The sequence below is a fragment of the Amphibalanus amphitrite genome, unplaced genomic scaffold (assembly GCF_019059575.1).
Source record: "Amphibalanus amphitrite isolate SeventyFive unplaced genomic scaffold, NRLGWU_Aamphi_draft 000093F_arrow, whole genome shotgun sequence".
In the NCBI taxonomy this organism is placed as follows: Eukaryota; Metazoa; Arthropoda; class Thecostraca; order Balanomorpha; family Balanidae; genus Amphibalanus; species Amphibalanus amphitrite.
This window is the reverse complement of record NW_024881589.1, coordinates 710,669-735,512: the sequence shown is the minus strand read 5'-3', so window position 1 is coordinate 735,512 and position 24,844 is coordinate 710,669. Positions and strand designations below refer to the sequence as shown.

General features: G+C 52.6%; 1 protein-coding gene across 9 annotated transcripts in view; it reads left to right on the top strand.

Moving 5' to 3' along the window:
* The window catches only part of LOC122380208 (dystrobrevin beta-like), a 77,979-nt gene that overhangs the window by 44,927 nt on the left and 8,208 nt on the right, over positions 1 to 24,844 (top strand). For all 9 annotated transcript variants that reach the window (XM_043363176.1, XM_043363178.1, XM_043363179.1 and 6 more), the window contains exons 3-8: positions 361 to 574; positions 2,844 to 2,929; positions 6,243 to 6,394; positions 18,094 to 18,199; positions 20,338 to 20,504; positions 22,230 to 22,360. In XM_043363176.1, coding sequence (XP_043219111.1) covers positions 361 to 574; positions 2,844 to 2,929; positions 6,243 to 6,394; positions 18,094 to 18,199; positions 20,338 to 20,504; positions 22,230 to 22,360 — 856 coding nt within the window. The remainder of the gene's footprint in view (positions 1 to 360; positions 575 to 2,843; positions 2,930 to 6,242; positions 6,395 to 18,093; positions 18,200 to 20,337; positions 20,505 to 22,229; positions 22,361 to 24,844) is intronic.

Below are 24,844 nucleotides of genomic sequence, written 5' to 3'. Positions count from 1 at the left end.
CGAGCCGGTCGACCGGTCAGGTGTCGCGGCAGTCGCAGGGTGGGGATGGGAGGGGTGCAGGGTGGAGGAGAGTTGAGACAGACGGTACTAGGGCCTAAAGGGGAAATATGGTTACAAGGTATGGCCTAGTTGTTACAGATGCGAAGTGATGGATGATTGGGTAGGATAATGTGATCTCGACGGGCGTGGAGCTAAAACGGACCCTTCTCATACGTGGAAGACCAATGAAACGATTCCATTGAAGGAAGTCTCTTTGTCGTGTGTCACTATACTTCACTGCCCGTTTATATTTCAATTCACCAGGCCACATCTCCCTTTTCTGTTCCAACTAACCTGACCACTTGTCTCTCTCGATTTCAGTGCACCTGATTGACATTTGGAACGTGATCGAGGCCTTCCGCGAGAACGGTCTGAACGTGCTGGAGCCTCAGACGGCGGTGAACTCGTCGAGGCTGGACTCGCTGCTCACCTCGCTCTACCTAGCGCTCAACAAGCGGCTGCCGCTGCAGCACCAGATCAACCTGGACGCCGCCGTCAACACCGTGCTCAGCTTCCTCATCACCACCTATGACGTGTGAGTACCGAGAACAGAACGGCGCGGGATCGATTCTCGGTGAGGGAATTTTCTTTGTGGTTTTCAAACTATGTCATTTTTGCTTTTAAATGCAATTGCGGTATGCTATCTTTTTCGGAAATAGCTTCTAAGTCGAAATTTCACGCTTGAGTAATTGTAACTGCTAGTGGATTTGCATCGCTATAATTTTGTCATATTGCACCCCTAAGTCTTGATGTCTGTCCACATTACGAGTCCTGCCATCGGCTGTGATGCTTGGTGGCTCTTCATCGCCAACAGAGCCAAAAGGACTCATCCTCTGCGGTTTTTAACCGTCCGCTTCGCTTTCATCCCACTCAGTCTTGACTCCCTGGGTTGGATCAGTCAGGCTCCTCGGCGGGCCGCCACCTAAGACGGCCCTCCATCAGAGTTGGCGTGCATGTGCCGCCCTAATGCCCACCCGATGAAAAATACCGCCCGCTACGGCGCGGCCATTTGCACGGCACTCGGGCAACGATTTATCGATGACGGCTATCGACAGCCGGCGTATCAATACGCATATTTCCACCGGGCTGGGCGCGGAGTGGAGTAGTCTGCTCGGCCGCTGCAGATGACACCCTCAGTCCTGAATCCTGACCCGACCTGTGCGGGCTCGCGGCGCCTCTCACCCCACCTGTGCGAGCGCGCAGTGTGATAACGGCGACCCGGCCTCGTATCTGACCTGACATGCCGCCGACGGGGGTCGTTACACGGCGGTGGGGCCGGTACGGCGGCGTCTCACACGGGCAGATATGGGCCGTGATGGAGCGGTGAGATCCCGGCCGTAATGTCCCCGTAGCACCGCACCGCGCGACGTTAGCGATGCGGTAGGCGTTTGGTTAGCGGTGGGGGTAGGGGGTAGGAACGAGCAAACCTAACATTCGTTCTCTCTCTCTCTCTCTCTCTCTCTCTCTCTCTCTCTCTCTCTCTCTCTCTCTCTCTCTCTCTCTCTCTCTCTCTCTCTCTCTCTCTCTCTCTCTCTCTCTCTCTCTCTCTCTCTCTCTCTCTCTCTCTCTCTCTCTCTCTCTCTCTCTCTCTCTCTCTCTATCTCTCTATCTCTCTATCTCTCTATCTCTCTATCTCTCTATCTCTCTATCTCTCTATCTCTCTATCTCTCTATCTCTCTATCTCTCTATCTCTCTATCTCTCTATCTCTCTCTATCTCTCTCTCTCTCTCTCTCTCCCACTTGCTCACTCACTCACTCACTCACTCATTCACTAATGAGTGAGTCTGTGCTTCACTCATTACTCATTCATTTCAGCAATCCATCGTAAATTCATTCATTCATTCCTTCACTCTGTCATCAATTCATCATTATTTGACGCAGGAATTCCATCCTTTGACTCTGAAGTCGCCTTTTCCCTCTTCGTTTACTTTCTCGTATTGTCATTCCACCCGTTAGTTTCGCCTTTACTGCCTTCCTCTTCCTTTACCTGCCACTCGCACCCATCTAACGTATAGCCCTTTTATCCCTCCTGTCTCATTTTGTTGGTTTTATGACGTACCGGATTTGCCGAGGCCGTATCAAGTTTGTTCTGTGTGATGTGTGACGCTAGCTGGGGAATGGGTGCCTGTGTTGTGCCGTAGGCGAATGCTGTTGCCCGTTACCAATTTAGGGATGGTGTTTTGGTGATTAAATGACACAGATTGTTGTCACTCTACTGACAACATACGCTTTCAAATGGCATTCAATTGCCCAGACACTCATCAACCACCATCATTTACTTTATAAGCTCTTATGCATAAATACTAGGGTTTACCACTAAGTACTGTAGCAGCTGATAATCTGACGTCGTCTTTGTCTCCCTATAAATGTTGGCTGTTCTACCGAATGGTTTCGCCGTCTTTCTACACCCCTGTTCCCCCGTCCTATCTTCTGGCCCGTCTACACCGCTCGCGGTCATCACGTATGTACCTACTACACTACCTACTACATGCATATCTAGTACATCCCTACTTCACCCATGGTGAGCACGGACTACGGAGCCGCCAGCACACTGGCTCGAGTGACGCTGACCTGCTGAGCGCGGATTAATAACGGTGTGACCCTATTAGCTTTATAAACGCATTGCACGACCGTCTACCCACCTTTCTAAAAGTGAGTTATGTGCTCCTTTAAATGTATGCTGTAAACTGGTGTCCATGTTGGTATTTCGCTAATTCTCACCAAATACGGTCACTTACCTGACTGTATAGTGTATATCAGTGAATCACTGGTCGTTTGCTGACCCCGCTCTGGCCGCTCCGCAGGGACGACGTGGGCTCGGTGCGGGTGTTCTCCATCAAGGTGGCCATGGCCACCCTCTGCTCGGGGAAGATCACCGACAAACTGCGCTGTAAGTACTCCGGGGCGGCTCACCTTGTCAGAACACTGTAAGGGACAATGACGGGACACTGTTTTAGAGCCGCGACGACTTCACGGCGATTCCCTGACGGGATACAGTAACGTTGTATCGCTAAGATACTGATGCAGATGCCGAGGTTGACAGGGTGGGTTGTAGTCCACCTGCGGTCTGTCTAGCCAGCGGCTGTCCCTAGCAACGTCGTACCTTAGTGTAATCTCCCCCTCCTAGAAACTCTACTTACTGTCTGCGTGGCTAGCTCGGGTTGGATACTGGGTATATTTGAACGGTGTTGTGTAATGTGGTGTTATGTAACTGCGGTTGGAAATTTGGTAGTACGGAGAGGTATGGTCGAAAATGGCGGAGTAAGTAGCCCATATGCCTCTCATATTTCCAGCGAGATAATCAGATAAGCACTCTCGATAGTCATTAAGATGTATCGAGTTCCAGCTGTTACTGGGTTCGTTGACTTATAAGCTCGCGGATATGGTATGTAGCGGTCTATGCTACTGGTTATGATTGGCTGACCGAAAGGGATACATAGCACTAAAGCAGCACCAGGTCGGATAGTGAGAATGCCATATTGGCTCTTCCCGGTTAGTTCAACATTTCCGTTGGCACATCCACCTGTTGCGTCGTTTGGCTTACCATCGCCCATCTTGTAAATGTATCGGCTGATTCAGCGAGCAGTGTTGCGATTGTGAAAGTTCGACCGGTCTGGAATCTCAGGGAGGAATTTCGGGACATCCTTCCACATGCGCTAATGGATCAGCATCCAACTGAGTAAGGCATACGGCGCAATGAAGTGGCTGCTGAGTCGCGGCTCTCCCCCGGGGACCTGTAGGCCTGAAAATGACGAGACTCTCAGTTAATATATGAGTTTCAGCCTGACATAATCCTTTTAGACAGATTATCTGGGGCGGCTGGGGAAAACAGCCTCAGGGACTGCGTGTCGACAGGTGTTTGGTCGGACCGATGGATGGGGGACGGGCTCGGCTACCTCCCACGCCGACACAGACGTATGCACTGACTCTGATTGTTCCGGGAACGGCTCAATAGGGACGGTCGTCTGCCGGGACCGTCGGGGTTCGGATATAGACCAGTGTTCCGCGGTCAGGCAATTAAATCCCGGCCAACTGCTCCAAGAGATCCCACTGGTGTTCGGGGGTGTAATGGATTCGTTCGCGCCCTGATTGTTTGCGTGCAATTCGGGCGCGATTCAGTGTTTGCGGTTGAGAGTGACGCGCTCGATGTATGTGCTGGCTGTTTGTATGAACATATTGCTTCGTGATAGTGTTGCTCCTCAAGCATTATTTGCCAAAGGTTACCCTCGCAAACGGACGGAACAATCAGCAGTTTTATTTCCTTTTTCCAGATAAGAATGACATATACTGATGTCTAAACTACGCCACTCGCACACACACGCAGACAGCGCGCTGTAATCTGGCCTTGGTGACGGCTCGCGGCCGTTTTGGGTCTCTCTTCATCCGGCCGCAGCGGTGCGTTGTGATGCATCCGGTGTCGGCTCGGCATTTAGCCGGGCCGCCGTGCCGAATATTAGATTGTGTTTGTCGGCCGTCTGATGCAGCCTGTCGACGAAACAGGCGCGCAGAAGGCGGACAGACGCGCAGGCTGACGGAGGCGGCGAAGGCGGCGTTCGCGGTCTGCCTGCCGCCGCTACCCCGTCAGCCGGCGCTCTGTGTGATTTGTGGTCGTCCTAATACCCCGGCCAATCTCTGTTCGGTTCTGCCTACTCCAGCTCACTCAGGTCTCCTCAATAACCCCGCAGCCGGTACTCTGGCGTTCAGCCACCCCGCCGCGGCGGTGTCACCCTCTGATCTCTTTCCCACACCCCTGCCTCATCCGACCACGTGGCAGTCAGGGCTGTGAACTGGCGGCGGCGCTGCAGGGTCGCGCGATCGAACGCACACGTCGGATGTGAGCGGCGCTCCGGGACAGACACGCACTGATCCCACCGAGCCGTGGGAGTCGTAACTCTCAGATCAGGTGTGCCCGCGACGCCCGGTCGGCGACCTGTGGCCGGGGAGGGGCGACGAGTCGATTTGGATTTAGTCGAGGAGGGATGAAGGGTCGTTATCGATTTAGACGGCGGGAGATGATAAGTCGTCTTGGATTCAGCCGGCGAGAGGTGACGGTTCATTTTGGATTGGAAGTGTAGTGGGGTAGCTTGTGCTGGACGACGACCAATAGGCATGGGGAAAAGGCATTCGAATTTTTATGACAAATATTTAAGTCAGTTAGTCTCAGGTCCTATCACTCTGACAGCCGGGTGTTGCGCGTTTCCCTCCGTCTTTCCTCGTCTCCCTCTCCGTCTGTCTCCTCTATCTGCCTCACTGTCCGACGGCGGTATCTGCGGGCCCACACGGCCGACACTATTGCACCGCCGTCCGAGTGGCGGTGCGTCGCGCCGTCCAACAGGCCGCTGTCGAGTCTCGGGGAGGGGTGGTGCTAGGCTCCACGCAGCGGGGAAGGGTGCCCGCCGCCGCCGCCGGCTGGTTCTTTGTCTGGTGTGTGAAGGAGCTCTCGCTCATATACCGACTGTCATGGTAGACAGATGGAGGAGGTTGTATCCGTCTGAATAACACAGTCTGAAGTTTCGAATTCGATGATGTTGATTATGACTAGCGGTAATGGTAACGTGGCACGCGCCTGGCGCCGCCCCATAGCAGTGTTCTTCAGACGGGAGCAGGCGCGGCCTCCCCATAGCAGTGTTCTTCAGACGGGAGCAGGCGCCGGTCGAACGGCAGGGACGCGCCGCGCGGCGCCCCTCTCCGGATATTGTGGTCGTACACAATCGATGATTGCCTCGCTCTGCCACCACCCAGACGCTGAATGAATGAGCGCACCAGTCGATGGAGCAATGTATGCAGGACGCTCGAAATGGTATATGGAGCTGATCGATGGTCTTATAATGGAAATCAATCGGTCGGTCCGTGTCGGATGACTGTTGTGTTCCGGTATATGTTAGCGCATCCTCGTCCTATATGCTGTGTGCGCTGTCATAATCCGCAGCATTCAATACTAGTCTCGTCTTAATCGTATAATTTGTCTTTGATAAAATCGATCCTTTCTTCTTGTTTCTGTTTTCTAAAGCCCAACCCCTTCTTTTTTCTTCGTATGCACTATGCATACATGCCGCCTCTCCGGCTGTTTTCTGGTCTCTACTCCTTATGCATGCAACTAACCCTTTCACCCCAACAGCTCCCCACGCACCACCCAGCACATCTGCATCCCCAATCGTCTACAATAGCCACCTAACATTTCCCCTCTCCGCGCCCGATTGCAGACGTGTTCTCTCAGATATCGGACGGGAACGGGCAGCTGGCGCCGCGCCGCTTCTGCGACTATCTGCGCGAGGTGCAGGCGCTGCCGGCCGCCGTCTTCGAGAGTCCCACCTTCTCCTACAGCGACGAGGCGGCGCGACTCATCTTCCCGGCGGTGAGTGCATGGTGGCGGGCGGACGGTGGTAGCCGGTAGTCTGTGGGTCGGGGGTGCTGAGGGGCCCGACGGTTTTGGCCGAGGTAGTCCATGTGGGTCTGGGCCGGGGTTGTGGTTGTGTGGTTATAAGTGGTTGGGTTGTCTTGTCTCTCGAGTCCGAGTGTCTGCGCTGGTCTCGAAGGGAACACAGGGGGTCTGTGCGTGTTTGTGAGTGTGGTGGGAGACGGTTTCTGAGGACTAGATCCAACAGAATCTGTGTTGGGTCGGGAGGCTTCAGTGGGTCCCGGCGGGGTCTGCTCCGGGTCAGCTAGAATATGTTAGATATGGTTAGATTTGGGATGGTCCGCCAGTCAGGTAATATCTGTGTCGATGGGCTTCAACTGATGCCTAGTCGTATGATGTAACTTCGCCTTGCGCTTTTGTTCCAATATCCAGTGTGGTTGCTCCATTCAGACAAATCACCTGTGGTCACAGGCTATCAGACCAGTGATGTAAAGGTACCCTCATCGAGCCTTTTCCCCCTGTCCGTAGCATTTACTCGTATATTTCTCTATGGCAGCATCCACCGCCGCCGTAATCCCGGTCCGGGCACACCATTTCTCCGTAAATTAGCCGTCCGTGGCTCGTTCGCCCGGGATTCGCCGGCTATCCCGAGCACTGCTGGCTCGTTTCCGAGACCTGTCTTTTCCTATAGAAACTCGATTTCCGGTGGTGGCCCTGTCTCTATTCATACCCCGCCTTATTGGATTCATGTTGTCGCTTTGATATTCTTGTGTGCAGTGGTATTATCCCAATAGGCGTTCCTGTCATGTGAATCCTTTCGGCATTGAATATTGAATCTTATCTCAATTTAGCGGCTTCATGCGAATGGCTTATGTCGTTACGATGCGATGAATTTTAGCTTTATATTGCCGCTTAAGGTGGCGAGAAGAATGTCATCAGCATAACGTCTCAAAGCAACACTAGAATGCTGCTGGAACTATTGTCAATAGTTTAGTGCGCAACGCTCGGCTGTTACATAATTGCAATGGTATTTGAGTGCCGCCCAAGGCCTGGTGATTGTATTGTATTGTATTTACGATCATGGGCGATCCACACATGGCGTGGCGATTACTGCCCAGAGTCTGAGTCGGGTATAAGCATGCAGGAACAGAGACCAGTCGAACAACACACACACACACACATACACGCACACACAGGAAGACTCTATATGCTACGATTTCTAACATACCGTGTAGGTACTTATATACATACAAGACGAGTGCCTAATTCAGGCCATCACGAAGGTCTATCGTTTTTCCACAGAGACTTGACAGCGCGTGCGAATTTAGAGGGTGGCAGCTGTGAGAGGTCGGGAGGTAGGTCGTTTAGGAGCTCGGCGGCACGGTAACTGAAACGCCGCTTACCGGTTTCTAGTCTGGGACGCTGGAGCTGGAGAACAATGCGAAAGGTTTGTTTAAGCCTTTTTCCCAGTCTCTTTATCATTGCCCTGCGGCTAGCTCATAAGACTTCAAGTCAAACAACGACGTCGAATGGATTGGGTGTGCCCTCCCTGTGGACTTGCTGTTGTTATTGCGGCTCTTATGTACGGGTTTCCAATGTCTAATGAACTCCTATTGGAGGGAGAACGGAAGCCATTCGCTGTAGATTCATAGAGGTACCGGCCTGCTCGGATGAAATGAATTCCACGCATGTAAGGTTCGGTCATTCTAGCGGGAAATTAGGAGGTGTTTGACGAGTGAATGACGAGTGATTAGTACAGTTTGTCTGGCCATACTGTGTAAGCTATGACACTATGGCTATAAGAGCCTGCTTCAGGTACTGCTGGTTGCAAGATTTTGCATTATCCTTGTTTTAGGAGATGTCATGCGAGGCAGCTTTTATTTGGCGCAGTGGAATGAATTGGCCGTGCGGGCCGCCACTTGGTACCCCCCCCCCCCGCCCCCGGAGGTTGATTGGCGGTAATTTGCCGCTGGCCAGCCTCCATCGCTCATCCGGTATGTAATATCGCTCAGCATATCGTCCGCTAATGCATACTGAGCGCGCCGGCCGGTACCGGCCACCTGGCCCCTGGCCGCCCACACCCCCGACACTCCGTCAGACGGCCAGACTGTGACGGCACATACATCCGACACTCCGTCAGGCCGACAGACCAGACACTCCGTCAGACTGCCTGCCCGCCCGACACTCAGTCAGACTCGACACTCCGTCACACTGCCAGAGATGGTACAGACTGCCCACCCAACCGACACTCCGTCAGACCAAACTCTCCGTCAGACTGTCAGTGTCAGACCGTTAGACTGTCACGGAACTCCATCCGACACTCCGTCAGGCTGCCTGATCGCCCATCTACCCGGCTTCCCGTCAGACCTTCAAACTGTGACGTCATATAGTCAGACTGTGATACCTTGACGTTCTTCAGTCACATTGTGATGTCATTCATTCTTGCATGAATCGTAGCATCATTCCCTTACACTGTAACGTTTCACAGTCAGATAGAAACGTCATTCAGACTGTGACGTCATTCAGTCAAGTCATCACGTCATCCCGACAAAACCGTGACTTCGTGACCGGGCTGGGTCAAGCCTTGACCGTCCCGTTTCGTCCGTCCTTGGTTACACGAGGGTATTGTATCCATGGGTATCGCACAGCGCTCAGCTGTTTTCTAACGCTCGCATCCCGTCCTCTGACTCCTATGTTTCGTGATGGAACACCAGGCTTTGGTGCGTGCCGTTCGTTAGCTCGTCTCGTTTTTAGGTGCGCCGTTTTTACGTCAGCGTCAATGGACTGATTGGCGTCAGAGTCTGGACGCTGTGTGGTCGATAGGCCGGGGAGGCCCCGGACGGCGGTTTTGCGGCCCGTCCCGTCTGCGACTTCGGACGCGGCGGGCTGACCCAAGCTCAGACGATGTTGGCCGTCACGATGTCACTGGAAGACTATGGATACGGCTGGTGACATTGGCCTGTCCGCTGTGTCTGTCGTGAACCTTGCACCTTGAGTTATCACCATTATCCCCTCCCTAAAAGTTAAGCTGCTCCCTCTTCCCCAGTCACCGTCAGGAGCAGGTTACTAGTTCTTCTCCCAGCAGTCCCCACCGCCAGCCACCGACAGTCGGTGCTGCTCCGCTCCGTAAGGTGCCCGTTCTCGGTACTCGAAACCATGTGACACTAACGCAGGCTGCATTGGCCACGTCACATTCATAATGCATGTGGCCGCGTGCGAAACGGGCGACCGTTGAGCGTCCGTTCTAACCTATGGATGGAGCGGGTGAGTGTTACCGGGGAGTCTCCGTCACAACCTTTGGGTGGAGCTGTTGTGCGTTACCGGGTAGTCGCAGCCCGACCCTGAGGGTGACTAAAATGCCTGACAAATCAGAATCAACGAAAGCGTTGGGAGAGATGATGAGAGAGTATGACCAGTGATTCACTAAACAGCGCTCAGGAGGTGGGTATTTGTAGCCCGTAGAAATGCCGACGGTACGGACTCACGACATTGAAGCTTGATTTCGGCAACAGTGAGCAGAATGAGAATGGGGTCGCACTGAACGAACGACACTCGGGGAGCATCCGTACTGCCAATGACGGGGGCCGGCTTTGTTACTGTCTGTAGAGTCTGTGCCTCCACACCTAGGAATGGATGAGGAAGTTAGGCGTAACGGAGTGGGCGTCTCAACGGTCATTATGTATTGGGCATCTTCCCAACGTTCGGGGTATGTCAATTAATTCAATAAAAACAAACATTGCACACGTGAGCGTGACCGATTTCAATCTGCCGATGCAATCACTGGTTTCCCAAGCCATTGAGCGTTTCATACCGGGCGTTCAATAACTGATGAATCGCTTATCTCGACCGGTATTTCGCTGGCCTTTGTCAGTTCTTCAGGCCCATTATGATCATGGTTGGGTTCAGTTTGAGGGCATATTCTTTGGTCAGGGAACATTTGTAGCTGTTGGACCGTCTCGGTCGCCGTGCTGCGGAGAGGCTGGCTGCCTGTCTCGCGAGGGCCCCAGTTACAGCCGTTCCACCCGGCCTCCTTCCAACTCATCTGGTGGGTCTTCGAGCGGAATAAATCGACACGGAGAGGTCGGCAATGGCGGCTCGGCTGTGAAACTTTATGGCTGGACCCTTGCTTCACCGCTGGTTGATACTCTTTTTTGGGTGTGTGTGGGGGGGGGAGGGGGTTGCTGCTGACCTGTATTTGAGTATGACTTCCGAACATATCTGTCTCTGCCGGTGTGTTTTTTCGTTAGTCAATGTCTCGGGTTGACTTGTTCGCCGTTTCGGTGTCGTTCTGTGCCGCGCTGGTGGGTTTGAACGCCCGGCAATCTCACGCGTGAACTGCCTGGGGCTGTTACACGCTGATGGTATGGCCGGGGGCGCGGTGACATGATCGTTCAGCGTCGTGCCCGCGCTTATAACCTTGACCTTTGCAGAATATCAGTCGTGCTACCTCTGTCGGGCTCCGTGCTTCATATCGTCAACTTGACAAACACGGATTTAAAACTTAGACGCAGAGAACGCTTGCAACGACCGATAAAGCAGTAGAGCGGTTGCTGTGCCCGTTTCGTTGGCCCTGTATAAATCTGTCCCCAGAATAGGCTCGACTCTCTCCAACTAACTCCGCCTCCAGAATAGGTAGGGCTCTGGCCTGTGTCGCTGACAGATTGATTGTGGGCTGTGGCTAAGTTTGGTCGTCTCCCTGCCGTCAGAGTGGTCCATATCGGGCGCGATCGATTGGTGACGGCGGTGACGGCTGGCGTCACGGACGTTCGCTGGGTGAACGCTCTGTTGGGTACCCCATATCTCTGCCGTTCACCGTGTGGGGAGGACACTACACGAGACTCGGCTCGCGGCAACATCTGACTGTCTCCGGGGCTTTCAGTCGGAATGCAGTCGTCCGCGCGACGCGTCGCAGCCACTCGTGTCCGACGAAAAGCTTTTAGGCCGCCTCTTCGGTCTGCTCCCTGACTTTTTCGTAACAAGGCCCTGTGACTGCGCGCCGGATAAGGAGGCTTTTGAAGTCGTCCAAAGAGGCCTTTATGCAGACGGCTGTGGATGGGGCTCTGTCGGAGCGGAGGCCGGAGCCCGGTACTCCAGAGCCTCGAGTTGCGATGCGCCGGCCGCGCCCGGCGTTGTTTGCGTCCCGTTCGGGGACGGCCGTGGAGCGGCGCGCGGATTAGTTCAGACCAATCCTCCTCCAGCGCGGCCGCGGTCGGTGCCGCGGCGAGATAGTGGCCCATTTTTAGCACAGCGGCTAGTGCCGGGACGCAATATTTGGTGACCTTTGGTGTATTATTTATATGGTTATGGTTATGTTATTTGGCTCATTTGGCTTACCAATTTATTTCTCTTTGTCACGTTATTTGTATTTCTTGGCAGGGCAAACTGTTGCTTTTTAATCATACAGCCGCAGTCATCTATTTTCTTACGTTAACTATTTCTCTGGACGGAATCCTCGAACTTTTCTCTCGCCCTCCCTCCCAGCCTCCCCGCCATTAGCTGGCGGCGGTGGGAGGCCACTGTGGAGTTATTTCTATTATCAAACTATGTTAGTAATTAGAAGTGCCTACATGATTTAGGTCATTCACTAATTATGAGGTGCCGGAGTGAATATGCACATGTCATATGCCGCGTGATTCAAAAATGCAAGAACGGCAATTTGGAGGAGCAGCGCGGCGGTGAGGGGGAGCGGTAGAGGAACGAAGGAAAGTGGATTTATTGATATGGAGTGGAGTGAAGCAATTGTAGAAGCGTAATTGTTGAGTTCATGGCGGATTTCGTATTGAGTTGAAATCGATAAACGCTTTACTTTTATTCGATCTCTTTCTAGTACAATACAAGCTATTTCGGCTCGCTTCAAAATGGACACAAATACTTTCGATTTGAGGATCATCCCAGAATTCGATGGAAGACAACCAGTGCTCGAGTGGCTGGAAAAAGTGGAACTCACCTGCAGACTGAGGTCAGTGACAGAGTTGGAAAACGTTATTCCGCTTCGTCTAACTGGTGGCGCATTTAACGTTTACCAGCAGCTCAGTGAAGAGGACAAGGCCGATGCGAGTCGGATAAAAGAGGCGCTGCGAACGGCATTCGCAGCTGACAAGTTCACGGCTTATGACCAGTTCATCTCCAGGAGACTCCGTGCTGGTGAGTCCGTCGATGTCTATCTTTCTGAGCTTAAACGGCTAGCTCTGTTGTTCGGAGGAATCCCTGATACTGGTCTGATATGTGCCTTTGTGGCCGGTCTGCCGGACTCTGTGCGTCAGACTATGAGAGCTGGGACCCGTATCGAGTCGCTAACCCTGAGTGAAGTGCTCGGCCGTGCGCGGGCGCTGCTGGCGGACGACTGCGACACCGCCGCGGCGGTTCAGACTCGTCAGACTTGGCGTGGTGCTACTAGCGACAAGCGCCAGCGTGGTGAGACTCGTGGGCCAGTGAAGTGCTACCGATGTGGAGAAGAGGGGCATATTGCACGCCTCTGCCGACAGGTAGTCTGCTTCCGGTGTCAGAAGTCGGGTCACACCATGGCTCACTGTCCGGAAAACAGGCAGGGAGGGGAGACGTCAGCGCCAGCCTCCTCTCCGCGCCAAGCGGCGCCCTCCCTACAAGACAATTAGAGGTCAATGGCACCAGCGGCTTGGCGCTGGTCGACTCTGGATGTTCCCGCAGTATTGTTGATCAGTCCTTCTGTCCCGGCTGGACCAAGAGAAGAATCAATGTGAGAACTGTAAGCGGCGAACGGTACCAATGTGACGGCAGTGGACCTATTCGAGTGTGTCTTCCGAACGGTGCTGCTGCTGATCTTGATGTCCTAGTGGTGATGGAGAAGCCATTGGGTTTTGATCTTGTGCTTGGCATGGACGGCATTGAGGCATTGGGAGGAGTTACGCTGGTAAACTCCAGTCAAGTGCAGTTCGGAGGTGAGCTCAACTGTGCTGCCGTTCAACTGACAAAACCAGAACCGACAGAACCAGAGCTGACAGAATCGGAACCGTTGAAACAAGGAGTGATGAACCCGGAACAGACAAACATGGAAACTGGTCTGAGTGGGAATGAGAGCCGTGTGAAAGTGCATGTTGATGAGGCAGATTTTCAAGCAAGTTACGATGAAAAGGATAAGAAGTGGACTATGAGCTGGAAGTGGGCGGATGGCTCGGCACCTGAGGCGCTGAGGGACACCGTGTCGGAGTATAAAATACCGCCAGAGAGCCGTGAGGAATATGAAGAGGAGCTGAAACAGTGGGTGGAAAACGGTTGGCTCGAGCCGTACGATGAAGAGAAACAGGGGCCGCCGAAGGGAACAATTCCTCTCATGGCGGTGCTGAATCGGAACAAGGAGAAGGTGAGACCAGTTCTAGACTTCAGACAGCTGAATTCGTTCGTTGATGCGCATACCGCAGACGCAGACGTGTGCGCCGAGAAACTGCGCGAGTGGAGGAAAAGGGGCACTGATGGAGCCATGATCGACCTCCGAAAAGCATATTTGCAAGTGCACGTAGACGAGTCACTTTGGCCCTATCAAACAGTTGTCTTCCATGGCAGACGGTATAGTCTTACGCGTCTTGGCTTTGGTTTGAGCGTCGGGCCTCTGGTGCTGAAGAAGGTGTTGGCCACTATCCTGAGCTGGGACGCAGACATCAGACGCGCTACTTCAGCATACATTGACGACATCTTTGTCGATGAGAGTGCTGTTCCGGCGGAGCGTGTTGTGGCGCACCTCAAGAAGCACGGCTTGGACTGCAAGCCCCCGGAGCGCCTCTCTGGCGGTACCCGTGTCCTTGGACTTCGGGTACAGGAGGGGGACGGTCATCTGGTCTGGAGACGAGACAACACTGTCGGAGACGTCCCAGAGCCACTGACAAAGCGGGCTCTGTTCTCGCTATGTGGTCGGCTCGTCAGTCACCTTCCGGTCTGCGGCTGGCTGAGGCCGGCTGCCTCCTTCATGAAGAGAGTGGCGAATGCGACTACAACGTCGTGGGATGAACCGGTGACGGACCCGAAGATACTGAAGATGTTGGAAGAAGTCATGCAGCGAGTGGATGCAGCAGACCCAGCACGCGGCAGATGGGACGTGGATGGAGAAGACGCAACAGTATGGGTAGATGCGAGCTCCCTGGCCCTAGGTGCTGTGGTACAGATCGGGGGAGAAGTGGTTGAAGACGCATGTTGGCTAAGACGTGACGAGTGCGCCCATATAAATATGGCTGAGCTAGATGCAGCACTAAAAGGCATCAATCTCGTGATTCCATGGGGAGTCAAAACAGTGAAACTGATGACAGACTCGCGGACAGTCTACCACTGGCTGAGCGATGCGATTTCAGGAAAAGCAAGAGTGAAAACGAAAGCGGCGGGGGAGATGCTGATTCGTCGGCGACTGGAGACCATCAGAAGCACGGTGGAGGAATACGGTCTCCAGGTAGACGTGAGCTTCGTCACGTCCAGAGAGAACAGAGCTGACGCCCTCACCAGAGTGCCGCAGAAGTGGCTCGCTCCGACATCAGACGGCTCTGCTGTCCGTGTTGAAGTCGGTGGCGCCGACCAGCGAAGTGACGGTGGTGTAGCCGCCGCCGCAGCAAGTCATGACAACTCAGATGAGATCCGGCGCATACATGACTCGACTGGGCACCCTGGGATACGGCGCACCTTCTACTTCTGCAAGAAGTCCGTACCAGCAGTCACCAAGAGCCAGGTGCGCGCCGTCGTCCATCAGTGTCAGCAGTGCCTGTCGTTGGATCCAGCTCCAGTCAGGTGGTGTAAGGGAGATCTCAGCGTTCCGGAAACGTGGACACGGCTGAGCATGGACATAACACATGTGAACGGCGGCCAGTATCTGACGGTGATAGATAACGGCCCATCTCGCTTTGCTGTGTGGCGGAAGTTGAAGAGGCAGGACAGCAGCAGCGTCATCGAACAGCTGGAGCAGATATTCTTTGAACGAGGAGCGCCGCGAGAAATCCTAACGGACAACGCAGCGGCATTCCGTAGTCGTGCCTTCTCCGAATTCAGCGAGCGATGGGGCGTGACCATGCGATTTCGAAGCGCCCACCGACCCTCTGGAAATGGGATAGTGGAGCGGTGCCACCGGACAGTGAAGTGTATTGTAGCCCGCTCAAGCTGCTCAGTGCAGGAGGCACTGTACTGGTATAACGTGACACCCAAGGACGACGTCAGTGCTGAATCTGCTCCGGCGAATCAAATATACCGATATGAAGTGAAAATACGTGGAATCGACGAGAACTCCAGCGATCCTGGTGTAGTCGTGTGTCGGTTCAGCTTGGGAGATCGCGTGTGGGTTCGAGATCCCAACACACGATGTGACGTACCCAGTTCAGTGGGAACGGTCACCAAAGTGGTGTCGGCCCAGACCGTGGAAGTCGACAGCATTCCTCGTCATGTGCGCGATCTGCGCCAAGCTTCAACAGACTGCACTCAGGAGTCGGAGCCCAAGTATGAACGAGAAGAGCCCGGAGAAGACGCAGAGGAGTCATGGCTGATCCAGATACCAGCTCCAGGAACGACAGGAGGCTGCGAGCAGATAAATGACGCTGATGGTGCCTCCCAGCTCGAGTGTGAAGTGTCTCAGGCCACAGCGGCTGAGGTCAACGAGACTGAGAGTGCGGACAGCCCGGCCTCAGCCGTCGTCAGACAGATGCCAGCAAAGACGTGTAGCGTGAGGACCCGGCAAGGACATTGTAGTATTTGCCTCTGAAGTCTGCCCACGCGCGCTGTTGTATAGCGCTGCTCCAACGTTGTCTACATACAATTTAATGATCGGAGATCAGGGGGGAATGTGGAGTTATTTCTATTATCAAACTATGTTAGTAATTAGAAGTGCCTACATGATTTAGGTCATTCACTAATTATGAGGTGCCGGAGTGAATATGCACATGTCATATGCCGCGTGATTCAAAAATGCAAGAACGGCAATTTGGAGGAGCAGCGCGGCGGTGAGGGGGAGCGGTAGAGGAACGAAGGAAAGTGGATTTATTGATATGGAGTGGAGTGAAGCAATTGTAGAAGCGTAATTGTTGAGTTCATGGCGGATTTCGTATTGAGTTGAAATCGATAAACGCTTTACTTTTATTCGATCTCTTTCTAGTACAATACAGCCACTTGTTGACGCGGCGCTGTCCTCTCGTCCATCCATATCGGGCCCGCACTATACGGCAGTGAAGTTTGACAGCGGGCGGCACGGGAGGCCGCGAAAACAGCGAAATCGGATCAGCTGATCAGCGGTCGCTGACGCCTGAGGGGCTGAGCTCTTGCGGTCGGTACTGGCGCGGGGAGGAAAGGGATGGAGCTGGGCACTGGGAAGCAGGGTGGCCTGGGAGGCTGAGCTCCTGCGGTCGGTGCCGGCTCCGGGCGGATGGGAGAGATGTGTGGCTGTTGGGGACTGGGCTAGGCAGCATCGTGGCCGCCGCAGAAGCATTGGTAAATCAGGGTATATTGAAATAGGGAATTAGGTCGGCAAATTGCGTGTGAAACATTGGCAAGGGCGACCAGAGGTGGGATAGCCGACCGTCTGTGATAGTCAGCGAGATCTGGAAACTAAATATATGGTGCTTCGTACGAGATCAAATACAACAAAGACGTATTTCTAAATTAAATCAGGCGCTGTGGTGCATTAGCCGGTAGTCGAATCAGTCCAATTTAACCCTTCTTTCTGACTGATCGAACTCCGCAGCCCTTGATCAGTGGCAAAAACTATCCAAACACTTAAATCAATCTAGCTTCCAGTTTTTGGAGACTAATATTACGAAATTGTCAATGCTGTTACCAACATTTTTATAACATAGGTACACGTGTCTTACGATTTTATCACATTATTACGAACAGTTCAAATTCATCACTTTTCCCACTCACTTTGTCGACCCATTGCCTCAGGTAATATCACCCGTCCCAACCGTTCCATCCACCCCTCCCGCCCCGGCATTCCGACACCCCCTCTCACAGATCCCGAGGGAGACGCTATCGACTATTGAACGGTGCGAGTTTGACGACCGGCTCGCAGGCTGGCAGCTGCACCTGATTGAAATACATCCATCTCCGCCGACGCCGTGCGCGCCGTACTCGCCGTATTGGCCGTGCTCGCTGTGCTGTGCCGTGCTAGCTGTGCTGGCCGTGCTGGCTAAACTTATAACCTGTCGATGGACATCCGCGTTGTTGGTTCTTGCAATGTCCACGTTACGAAGCTGTGCGGGCCGTGATCGCTTTGTAGACTGTGATCATCATTACGGCTGTGTTAGTTCTTTTAGCCGCCTCACGTCATAGGCGAGGGTTAGGCTGCCTCGGACCATTTGCATCATCTAATGGACAATATTCTACAGCGTTTTTTATGTAACTGCGTAGTGTGCGTACTTCCACGTGATTAGTCATAGTGCTACTCCACCGCCATAGTCTGATTGTGACTCATTGTGACAGTAGCGTTCATCCATACCATCACCCATGTAACCTTTGAGTGTGTCTTGTCGCCCATCCATCCATCGGACACTCTGCCCCTCCGTCCATTTAGTATTTAGTCTTCATGGGATAGTTCCTGGAAGAAGGAAGACGTCTCACTTCTGACACTGAAGCAGCTGACTTGCGTCACTCAGTGACACACGAGTACCCGCTGTTATCCTAATTCCCGTACTGCTCCGGTGTCTGTGTCTGTCTGACGTCACCGTGACGTCATCCTGACGTCATCGCTCTCCCGGCAGGGCAATGTGAACGTGAACGACTTCCTGGAGCGTCTGCTGTCGGAGCAAGGCCCCGAGTGCCTGGCCTGGCTGCCGCTGCTGCACCGCATGGCCACCGTCGAAACCGGTGAGAGGGATGTATCGAGCTCCTCCGAATGGGCAGAGATCAGTGCGGGGTATGGTGAGAGGTGCTGAAGGAAGGTGGTGTGGGACTGGTTACACAGCATGGCCTCAGTGGAACCAGACGAAATGTTAGCGCGAGGAACGCGCGGTTTAACACACTATTACCACAATGGAACCAGGCGAGAGCTAATTTTTCTGGTGTTGCTGGCCGTGTGACTACTGACTAGGGATATCCTCATTGCATGACTCTTCATCGACTGAAGCATTTCTTGCCTTTTACCTGCGTCCATCTCATGATCCTCTCTGTATTTCCTCGCTCTCGCGTCCTGTCGTGTTCCCGTGTCGCGTGTAATACAGTCGGACGCGGCTGTCTGCCACTAATGTTAGCGCTAACAGGACGAGCCGGGCTCAGCCAATGGCCTGTCAGCGCGCAGCTGATCGCGTTACCCTGAGCGGGAGATCACGTGCCGGCGCCCGGCGATCGCATCCTATTGGAGCGTGATCGGTGTAATAGCAGGCGACAAATGGACCTGGAGAACACTGCAAATGACGGGTATGTGCTCTTACCGGGCGATTGTCGAAAGAATGAAAGTGAACGTCTGTGTTTGCCTCTCTAAATTTCTTTTTAGAAATATCCAATGAAGTATTCTAGCGACTATCCAAAAATCCAAGCGACGATTATGCTGCCCTTTTCCGGAGTTGGCCGTTTTCTTGGACTCCCTGTTACCTCTCCACCCATTTCGCCCGCAGCACTTATGATACTGTAGTTGCTTATTGCCGAACCCATGTCCTTCTTGCCCCTTGCCCTGCTAGTTCACTACACAAACACTGACCCGATGTCCAGATTGGCTCCATTTGGAGGTCTCCGGCACTGTCCCGGCCTCCTCTCTAAGGGCGTCCCTTAGACACCTCTCTGGACCGGAGGAAAGGCGTGCGCCCACTGTCAGGTCGCTCTGAGGATGGGGATCATGCTGTCAGTCACCTCTCCGAGGCCAGGGGAGGGGGTGGGGGTGTCAGAAATCTCTTCATGGCCGAGTCGTTGACACACAGTTTCTCTCCGAGGATGTGGAACATGATATCAGTTACCTCTCCGGGGGGCGGGGGAGGGGTAGAAATATCTTCACGACCGGGTCGTTGCCGTGCCGTCAGCTGACAGTTTCTCTCCGGGGATGGGGAGTGTTCTGTCAGATACCTCTCCGGGCCGGGCCGTCAGCCGACAGTCGACAGCTTCCTCCCCGGGGGCCGATTCATCAGACGGTGTCCACTGCCAGCTGTCCGCTGTCCTGTCCGTGTGAGATGTGTTAATTTTCCCGTCCCGAACCGTCCCAACTCCCAACTGTCCAAAAAGTGATGGGATCTTAGAGCGGGGACTGGGGAGGGCAGGGATTCGAGGAGGTGTGCTATGGGGTCGAGGTGGAAGACCTCCAGTGGGCTAATTTGGTTCGTCAGAGGTGGCAGCCAGTATGTGTGGAACTCTCTTCAGACAGCTGCTCTGTTGGCGAGTTACTCGGAATTCAGGGTGGCACCAGCGAGCCGAACTGCGTCGTTTTCGGAAGTTGGTAATGTATTTCCTTGAGGTAGTTGAGTGGCCATAATTTTCCGGACGCGTGCATTCGTCTCCGGAAAGAACACTGCGCTGAACAGGTCGTGTCGGACAAAGTTCAGATCGACACCTGGTGTCCAGCAGTGGGACAAAGGCCCGGGCTGGAAACATGGTTCTGGAAACATACTTGTGTTGGGATATTGTGACTTGGCCCTAACACTTGCGTGACTTTACTTGGCCCTAACACTTGTACTCGTATTTGTACAATGGATACTTGTATTCGTATTTGTATAATGGATATTTATCGATGATTAACGTGATGGCGTTTCCACCCGTTGGGTTACAATACTCCGCATGCCATTTTGTTTTTATCCTAGTCACCGGACTTGTTTGCTTTTTCCTCTCCTATTTTTTTTTACCTGATTTTATTTATTCTTGCTATAGATGAGCCAAATCCACTGTCGATATGTAGCCCTCCCCATATTTGTTTGTGCTCTACGTGTTACTACCACACTTGTCATTGCACTGACTGCGGCAGTGATTTCCTCTCGCCCTCTCTCCCACCCTGCTGCTCACCCTCCCCCTCACCCCCTCCGCAGTGTACCATAACGTGCAGTGCGCCGCCTGTGAGAAGTCGGGCTTCACGGGCTTCAAGTACCGCTGCGAGCGGTGCAGCAGCTACCAGCTCTGTCAGGACTGCTTCTGGCGAGGACAGACGTCGGGAGCGCACACCCTGCAGCATCCGATGAAGGAGCTCATTACGCCGGTCAGTGAACGAGGAGGGACTCTCGAGAGAGAGTCGCCCCGGGGGAGGACTGACTGCTGAGTGTCCCTTGGAGAGGGAAGAGACTCGTGGGGAGGGGAGGGTGCTCTGAGAATGGTGACTGGCAGTGTGGGGTTATTTCAGATATGCTTATGTCGCCGTGTCAGTTTGTGCATTTGCTCTATGTTGGGTGTGTGTGGAAGTGTTTTGCTTATTGTGTGCAATGAATCACTGGTGGAATTTGTCCCTTCATTTACGCCGTCGCTTGTCCGTGTCTAGGGGATGGAAAGCACTCATTTGTGTGTTTCATTCATTGACGATTCAACTCTAGACTCTTCCGTTCATACGATTCACGATGTTCATAAATTAATCACATTTTCTCCATTTCACAGGATATGAACTTCCATACTTTGTTTTGCTTAGTGTTCAACTCATGAGTTCGTAACTAACTGCCAAGTTATGGGTGCATAATGACCTTCCTGTCTACGCTCCCCGTAACCCCAACGACTAACAAACTTTTCCGCCTCCCGTCCGCTCTCCCATCTTTACGTCTAGGTCTATCCTATCCTCCCCTCCGTCTCCGCCTCCCCCGCCTTCTCCGCCGCATTGCCCGGCTGCATTTCCCGTCACGTTCCGCGGGGCCGCCTCATCTCGTGTTCTGAACGCCATTTGCCTGATGGCCCTCGCCGGCCACCATTATTGCATGCCGCACTGACGCCGTCCGTCGCATTCCCTCCGCCGCGTGCGCCGCGACCCAGTTCGCACGGCAGGGTCCGCTCAACGAGCTGTCATCGACGGCTGGTGCTCGGCGTCCTCTCTGTCGTTTTTGTGGAGACCGACTCCTCAGGGATGCGGGTGTTGTTTGCGGGCTCAGCCGCTCGGTGTTTCTGGCGCCTGGTGTGGGGTCTGTCTGTCGGGTCGATTGTGGATGACGGGCGGTCCGTCTTGGAGCGACGCTGCTGTCAGGCTGGGAACGATCCAAAACTTGCGACACCTTTGTTCGCTCCGTATGCGACTAAAATATACTGGTTTCTGGGTTCGTGCCGGTGGAATCTATGCTTTATAATGCTGTATGAGTCTAGTGTTTCTGCTGTCCAACGGTCTCTAAGTCTCTAAAGAACAAATGTAAACGTTTTGTGTTATTCTTGTCAATTTTAAAATTTAAAAACTTCCGATAAAAAAAACTTTGTACCGTAAGGTGGGGCTATTTGAGACAGTGGGGCTATTTGAGACAGTATTTAAAATTGCTATAAAATAAAAACCACTTAAAATTTAGGCTTAATTTTTTGCTCCGGCGATTTACTGCTCGATTCCACACCTCCCTGAGCAAAAATATCATACAAAAATCAAACGATCTTCATTTTATAGCGATTTTAAATACTGTCTCAAATAGCCCCATTGTCTCAAATAGCCCCACTTTACGGTACACTTAATTTGAGGATAAGGTCAAGTAATGAAACTGTATATCATGATTTTCCTCATAACGCTTAGTATAATCATTGTGTGGATGGTGCTCCTTTCCATCAGTAATGCTACTCACTCTTAGTCACGGTTACTTCATGCTATTTATGCATTATTTCGCTATCATCACGCATCTTTCTCTCTGGTAACTTTGTCCTGACCGTCTGCTGACCCCATCTAACCTCCACTGACCCTGAATGACACCGTGTGATCTTCCAATGACCCCGTTTGACCCCCCACTGACCCCGGCACGCCCGTGTCCGACAGAAGTCGCCGACGGGTCCTCTGTCCCGCTCGTTCCGGGGCAGTTTTCGGTGTGTGCCCGAGCGGCGCGAACAACCCGACCTACCGCGGTACCCGGCTCACCCGGAGAAGACCTTCAACCTGATGCACATTGTGTGAGTATAGCCGCTGCTGGCGGTTGGATTGGGTCGGGTCGGGTCGGCTTATCTGTGTGTGTGTGTGTGTGTGTGGGAGGGGGGGGGACCTTGCATTAGATGACGGACCTTGCATTAGTTAGATTTCTCTGTGACTAGCTTAGGAAGCTACGGTATAAATTTATAGTAGCTATCAGACTGGCTCTTCTGTCATCTGAGGACTGATTGGTGTTTCCCAGGGAGCATGTGATCAAATGAGTGATCGATTGCGTTTTGTTTCATACGTGAATGTGCACGCTTATAAGCTAGCAAGTCCCTTCTGGGAGCTCACCGTGCCGCCTCTAGCCCCGATGGCCGAGTTTCCACTGCAGTTGCTCCTACTTGTGCAGTGGTTTCACGACTGGCGTATGAGTCGTGTCGCAGACATCTGTCCCATCCGTCTCATTACCTCGACGGCAGTGGCTGGCGTCACTGTCGGACGGCTTTGTAAAGCGGACGGGACGGACCCTACACGGCGAGTGGTGTGTCCTCACCGGGAGAGCCGCAGACGGCGCACAGTGGGGATTTTTCCGATCTAGCGCCTATTAATTCAAAAAATCTTTTTTGGATTTTTGTTTATTTTTTGTGTCAGTGGGGCTAAGAAATATCTGAATTTTTCATATATGGCATTCTTTTATCTGTATGTCCACAGCAAAACTAGGAAAAATGCGCCCAAAGTTCACACTCATGCGTGATTACTCAATGGGCTCAGCAAGGCCCGAAAGTATAGCTCAATTTCATTGTCCTGTCCTGTTGGTTTTAATCTTGCGAGGTCTTAAAGTTGCATATCGTCTGAAAGGCACCTTTATTAGGAATGGAATGGCAAACAGAAAGTATGCCATAACCTTACTAAGGTCACAAAAATGCCCTTTACAAAAAACCCTTACAGACACCATATTGAAGGAATGGTATTCTAAATAAATGTAGGAAATCAACAATGTTCTCCACACTTTTCCACTCCGAAATATATCCTATCGAATTCGCCACTTTCTCCTGCACAAGACAACGCCCAGTTTGGCTGCCGAAACTTGCCTGAACACGGAATATTCACATTAAAGTATCTTAACACCCCACTCGAGGAGCGCTAGGGCAAACAGCACGATATAGGTATGTTCCGGACGTAGGCGAATAATTTTACTTCGTGATTTATATGATTCATATTTTCTGAGACACATTCATTAGGAATAGGATGACAAGCGTAAATTATACATACCGTAACCTTATTAACCATCGCACTTGTGAGGAGGGGGAGGGGGAAGGGGTCGGATAAAACCCCATGGTTTTCCGCAAATTACTCGCGCAAAGAGCGGCCGATCGCGCCGAAACTTTCGGTGCCCTCGAGATCATCAATTTTACATCTAACCTAAAAATTTCATGACTCTGACCCAACTGACCTTTGACCTGTGGCATATTTCTCGAGACCATGTTTGGCCGGAATCGCGATTCGGCGTATGCCAGCTCACATTATCCGCGGTTTCCAGTCTTTTTGTGGTTTTAAACGTTCAAATATGTGAAATGATGTTGGTGCCATGCATAATGGTGGGTGTCAAGGTCACGTGAAGGTCAAGTCAAGGTCATTGACCTTTTGATGATCTTGGTTCACTTTTTCGAGTTTTACTTGTTTCTAGGGTAGTTTTTGGTGCTGATTTCGATTTTAGCAGCCATTTGAATATATACGAAGTAGTTCTGGTGCCTTCGTTCCATGTTACGAAGCTATCAGTAGTAGGTGACACTTCTATGTATGGCCGGCAGGACGCCTACTAGTTGATCTAACCTGACCTGACCCGACCTGGCCTAAATGCATAAAGACATCGTCTGTGATCAAAACTAACATGAAATTCGTGATCAGCACCCCAAAATACCCCGTAACACCCTAACTTTGCGAAGTTTCAAGAGGTCTCGATTTCCCAACTTTAGTTGGGTCATTAAACTGACTTGGAAAGTCAGCTTATGACCTTGGACTTTGAAATTGGATATATTCGGCCTCATTTCGTCATAGGCAGCACGCTTGACTTTTCCGCGAAGCTCTAGCTTGATCAGGGGCCAAACGGCTGAGCGGGGGTCCAATTGAACCCCCTATACTAGGTATGTTGATTATGCACATTTACAGGTAAAATTCTCACCAGGACACACCAGCCAACATCTGTGCACAATCTGGCTACAATTCTAATTTTGGTTTGCCCTCTACGAATAAATACGTGCTAGATCGGAAAAATCCCCACTGTGCGGCGGTCAGACCGCGGTATTTCACCTCGCCACCCGACTTTGACCGCTGAGCTGTCACCGAGACGGGGCCGCCGTACGGTCCCGCTGAGTTGTGGTGACGTTCTCTGCCAGAGCTGCACTAGTCGCGGTGCTAATGGCAGTTAAGATGGCCTTATTTATGGATTAGCCTCCGTCGGAAATCTCAGAGGCTGTTCTCTCTCTGCACAGCGTTTGAATATTTCATGTGCGAATGCTGCATAC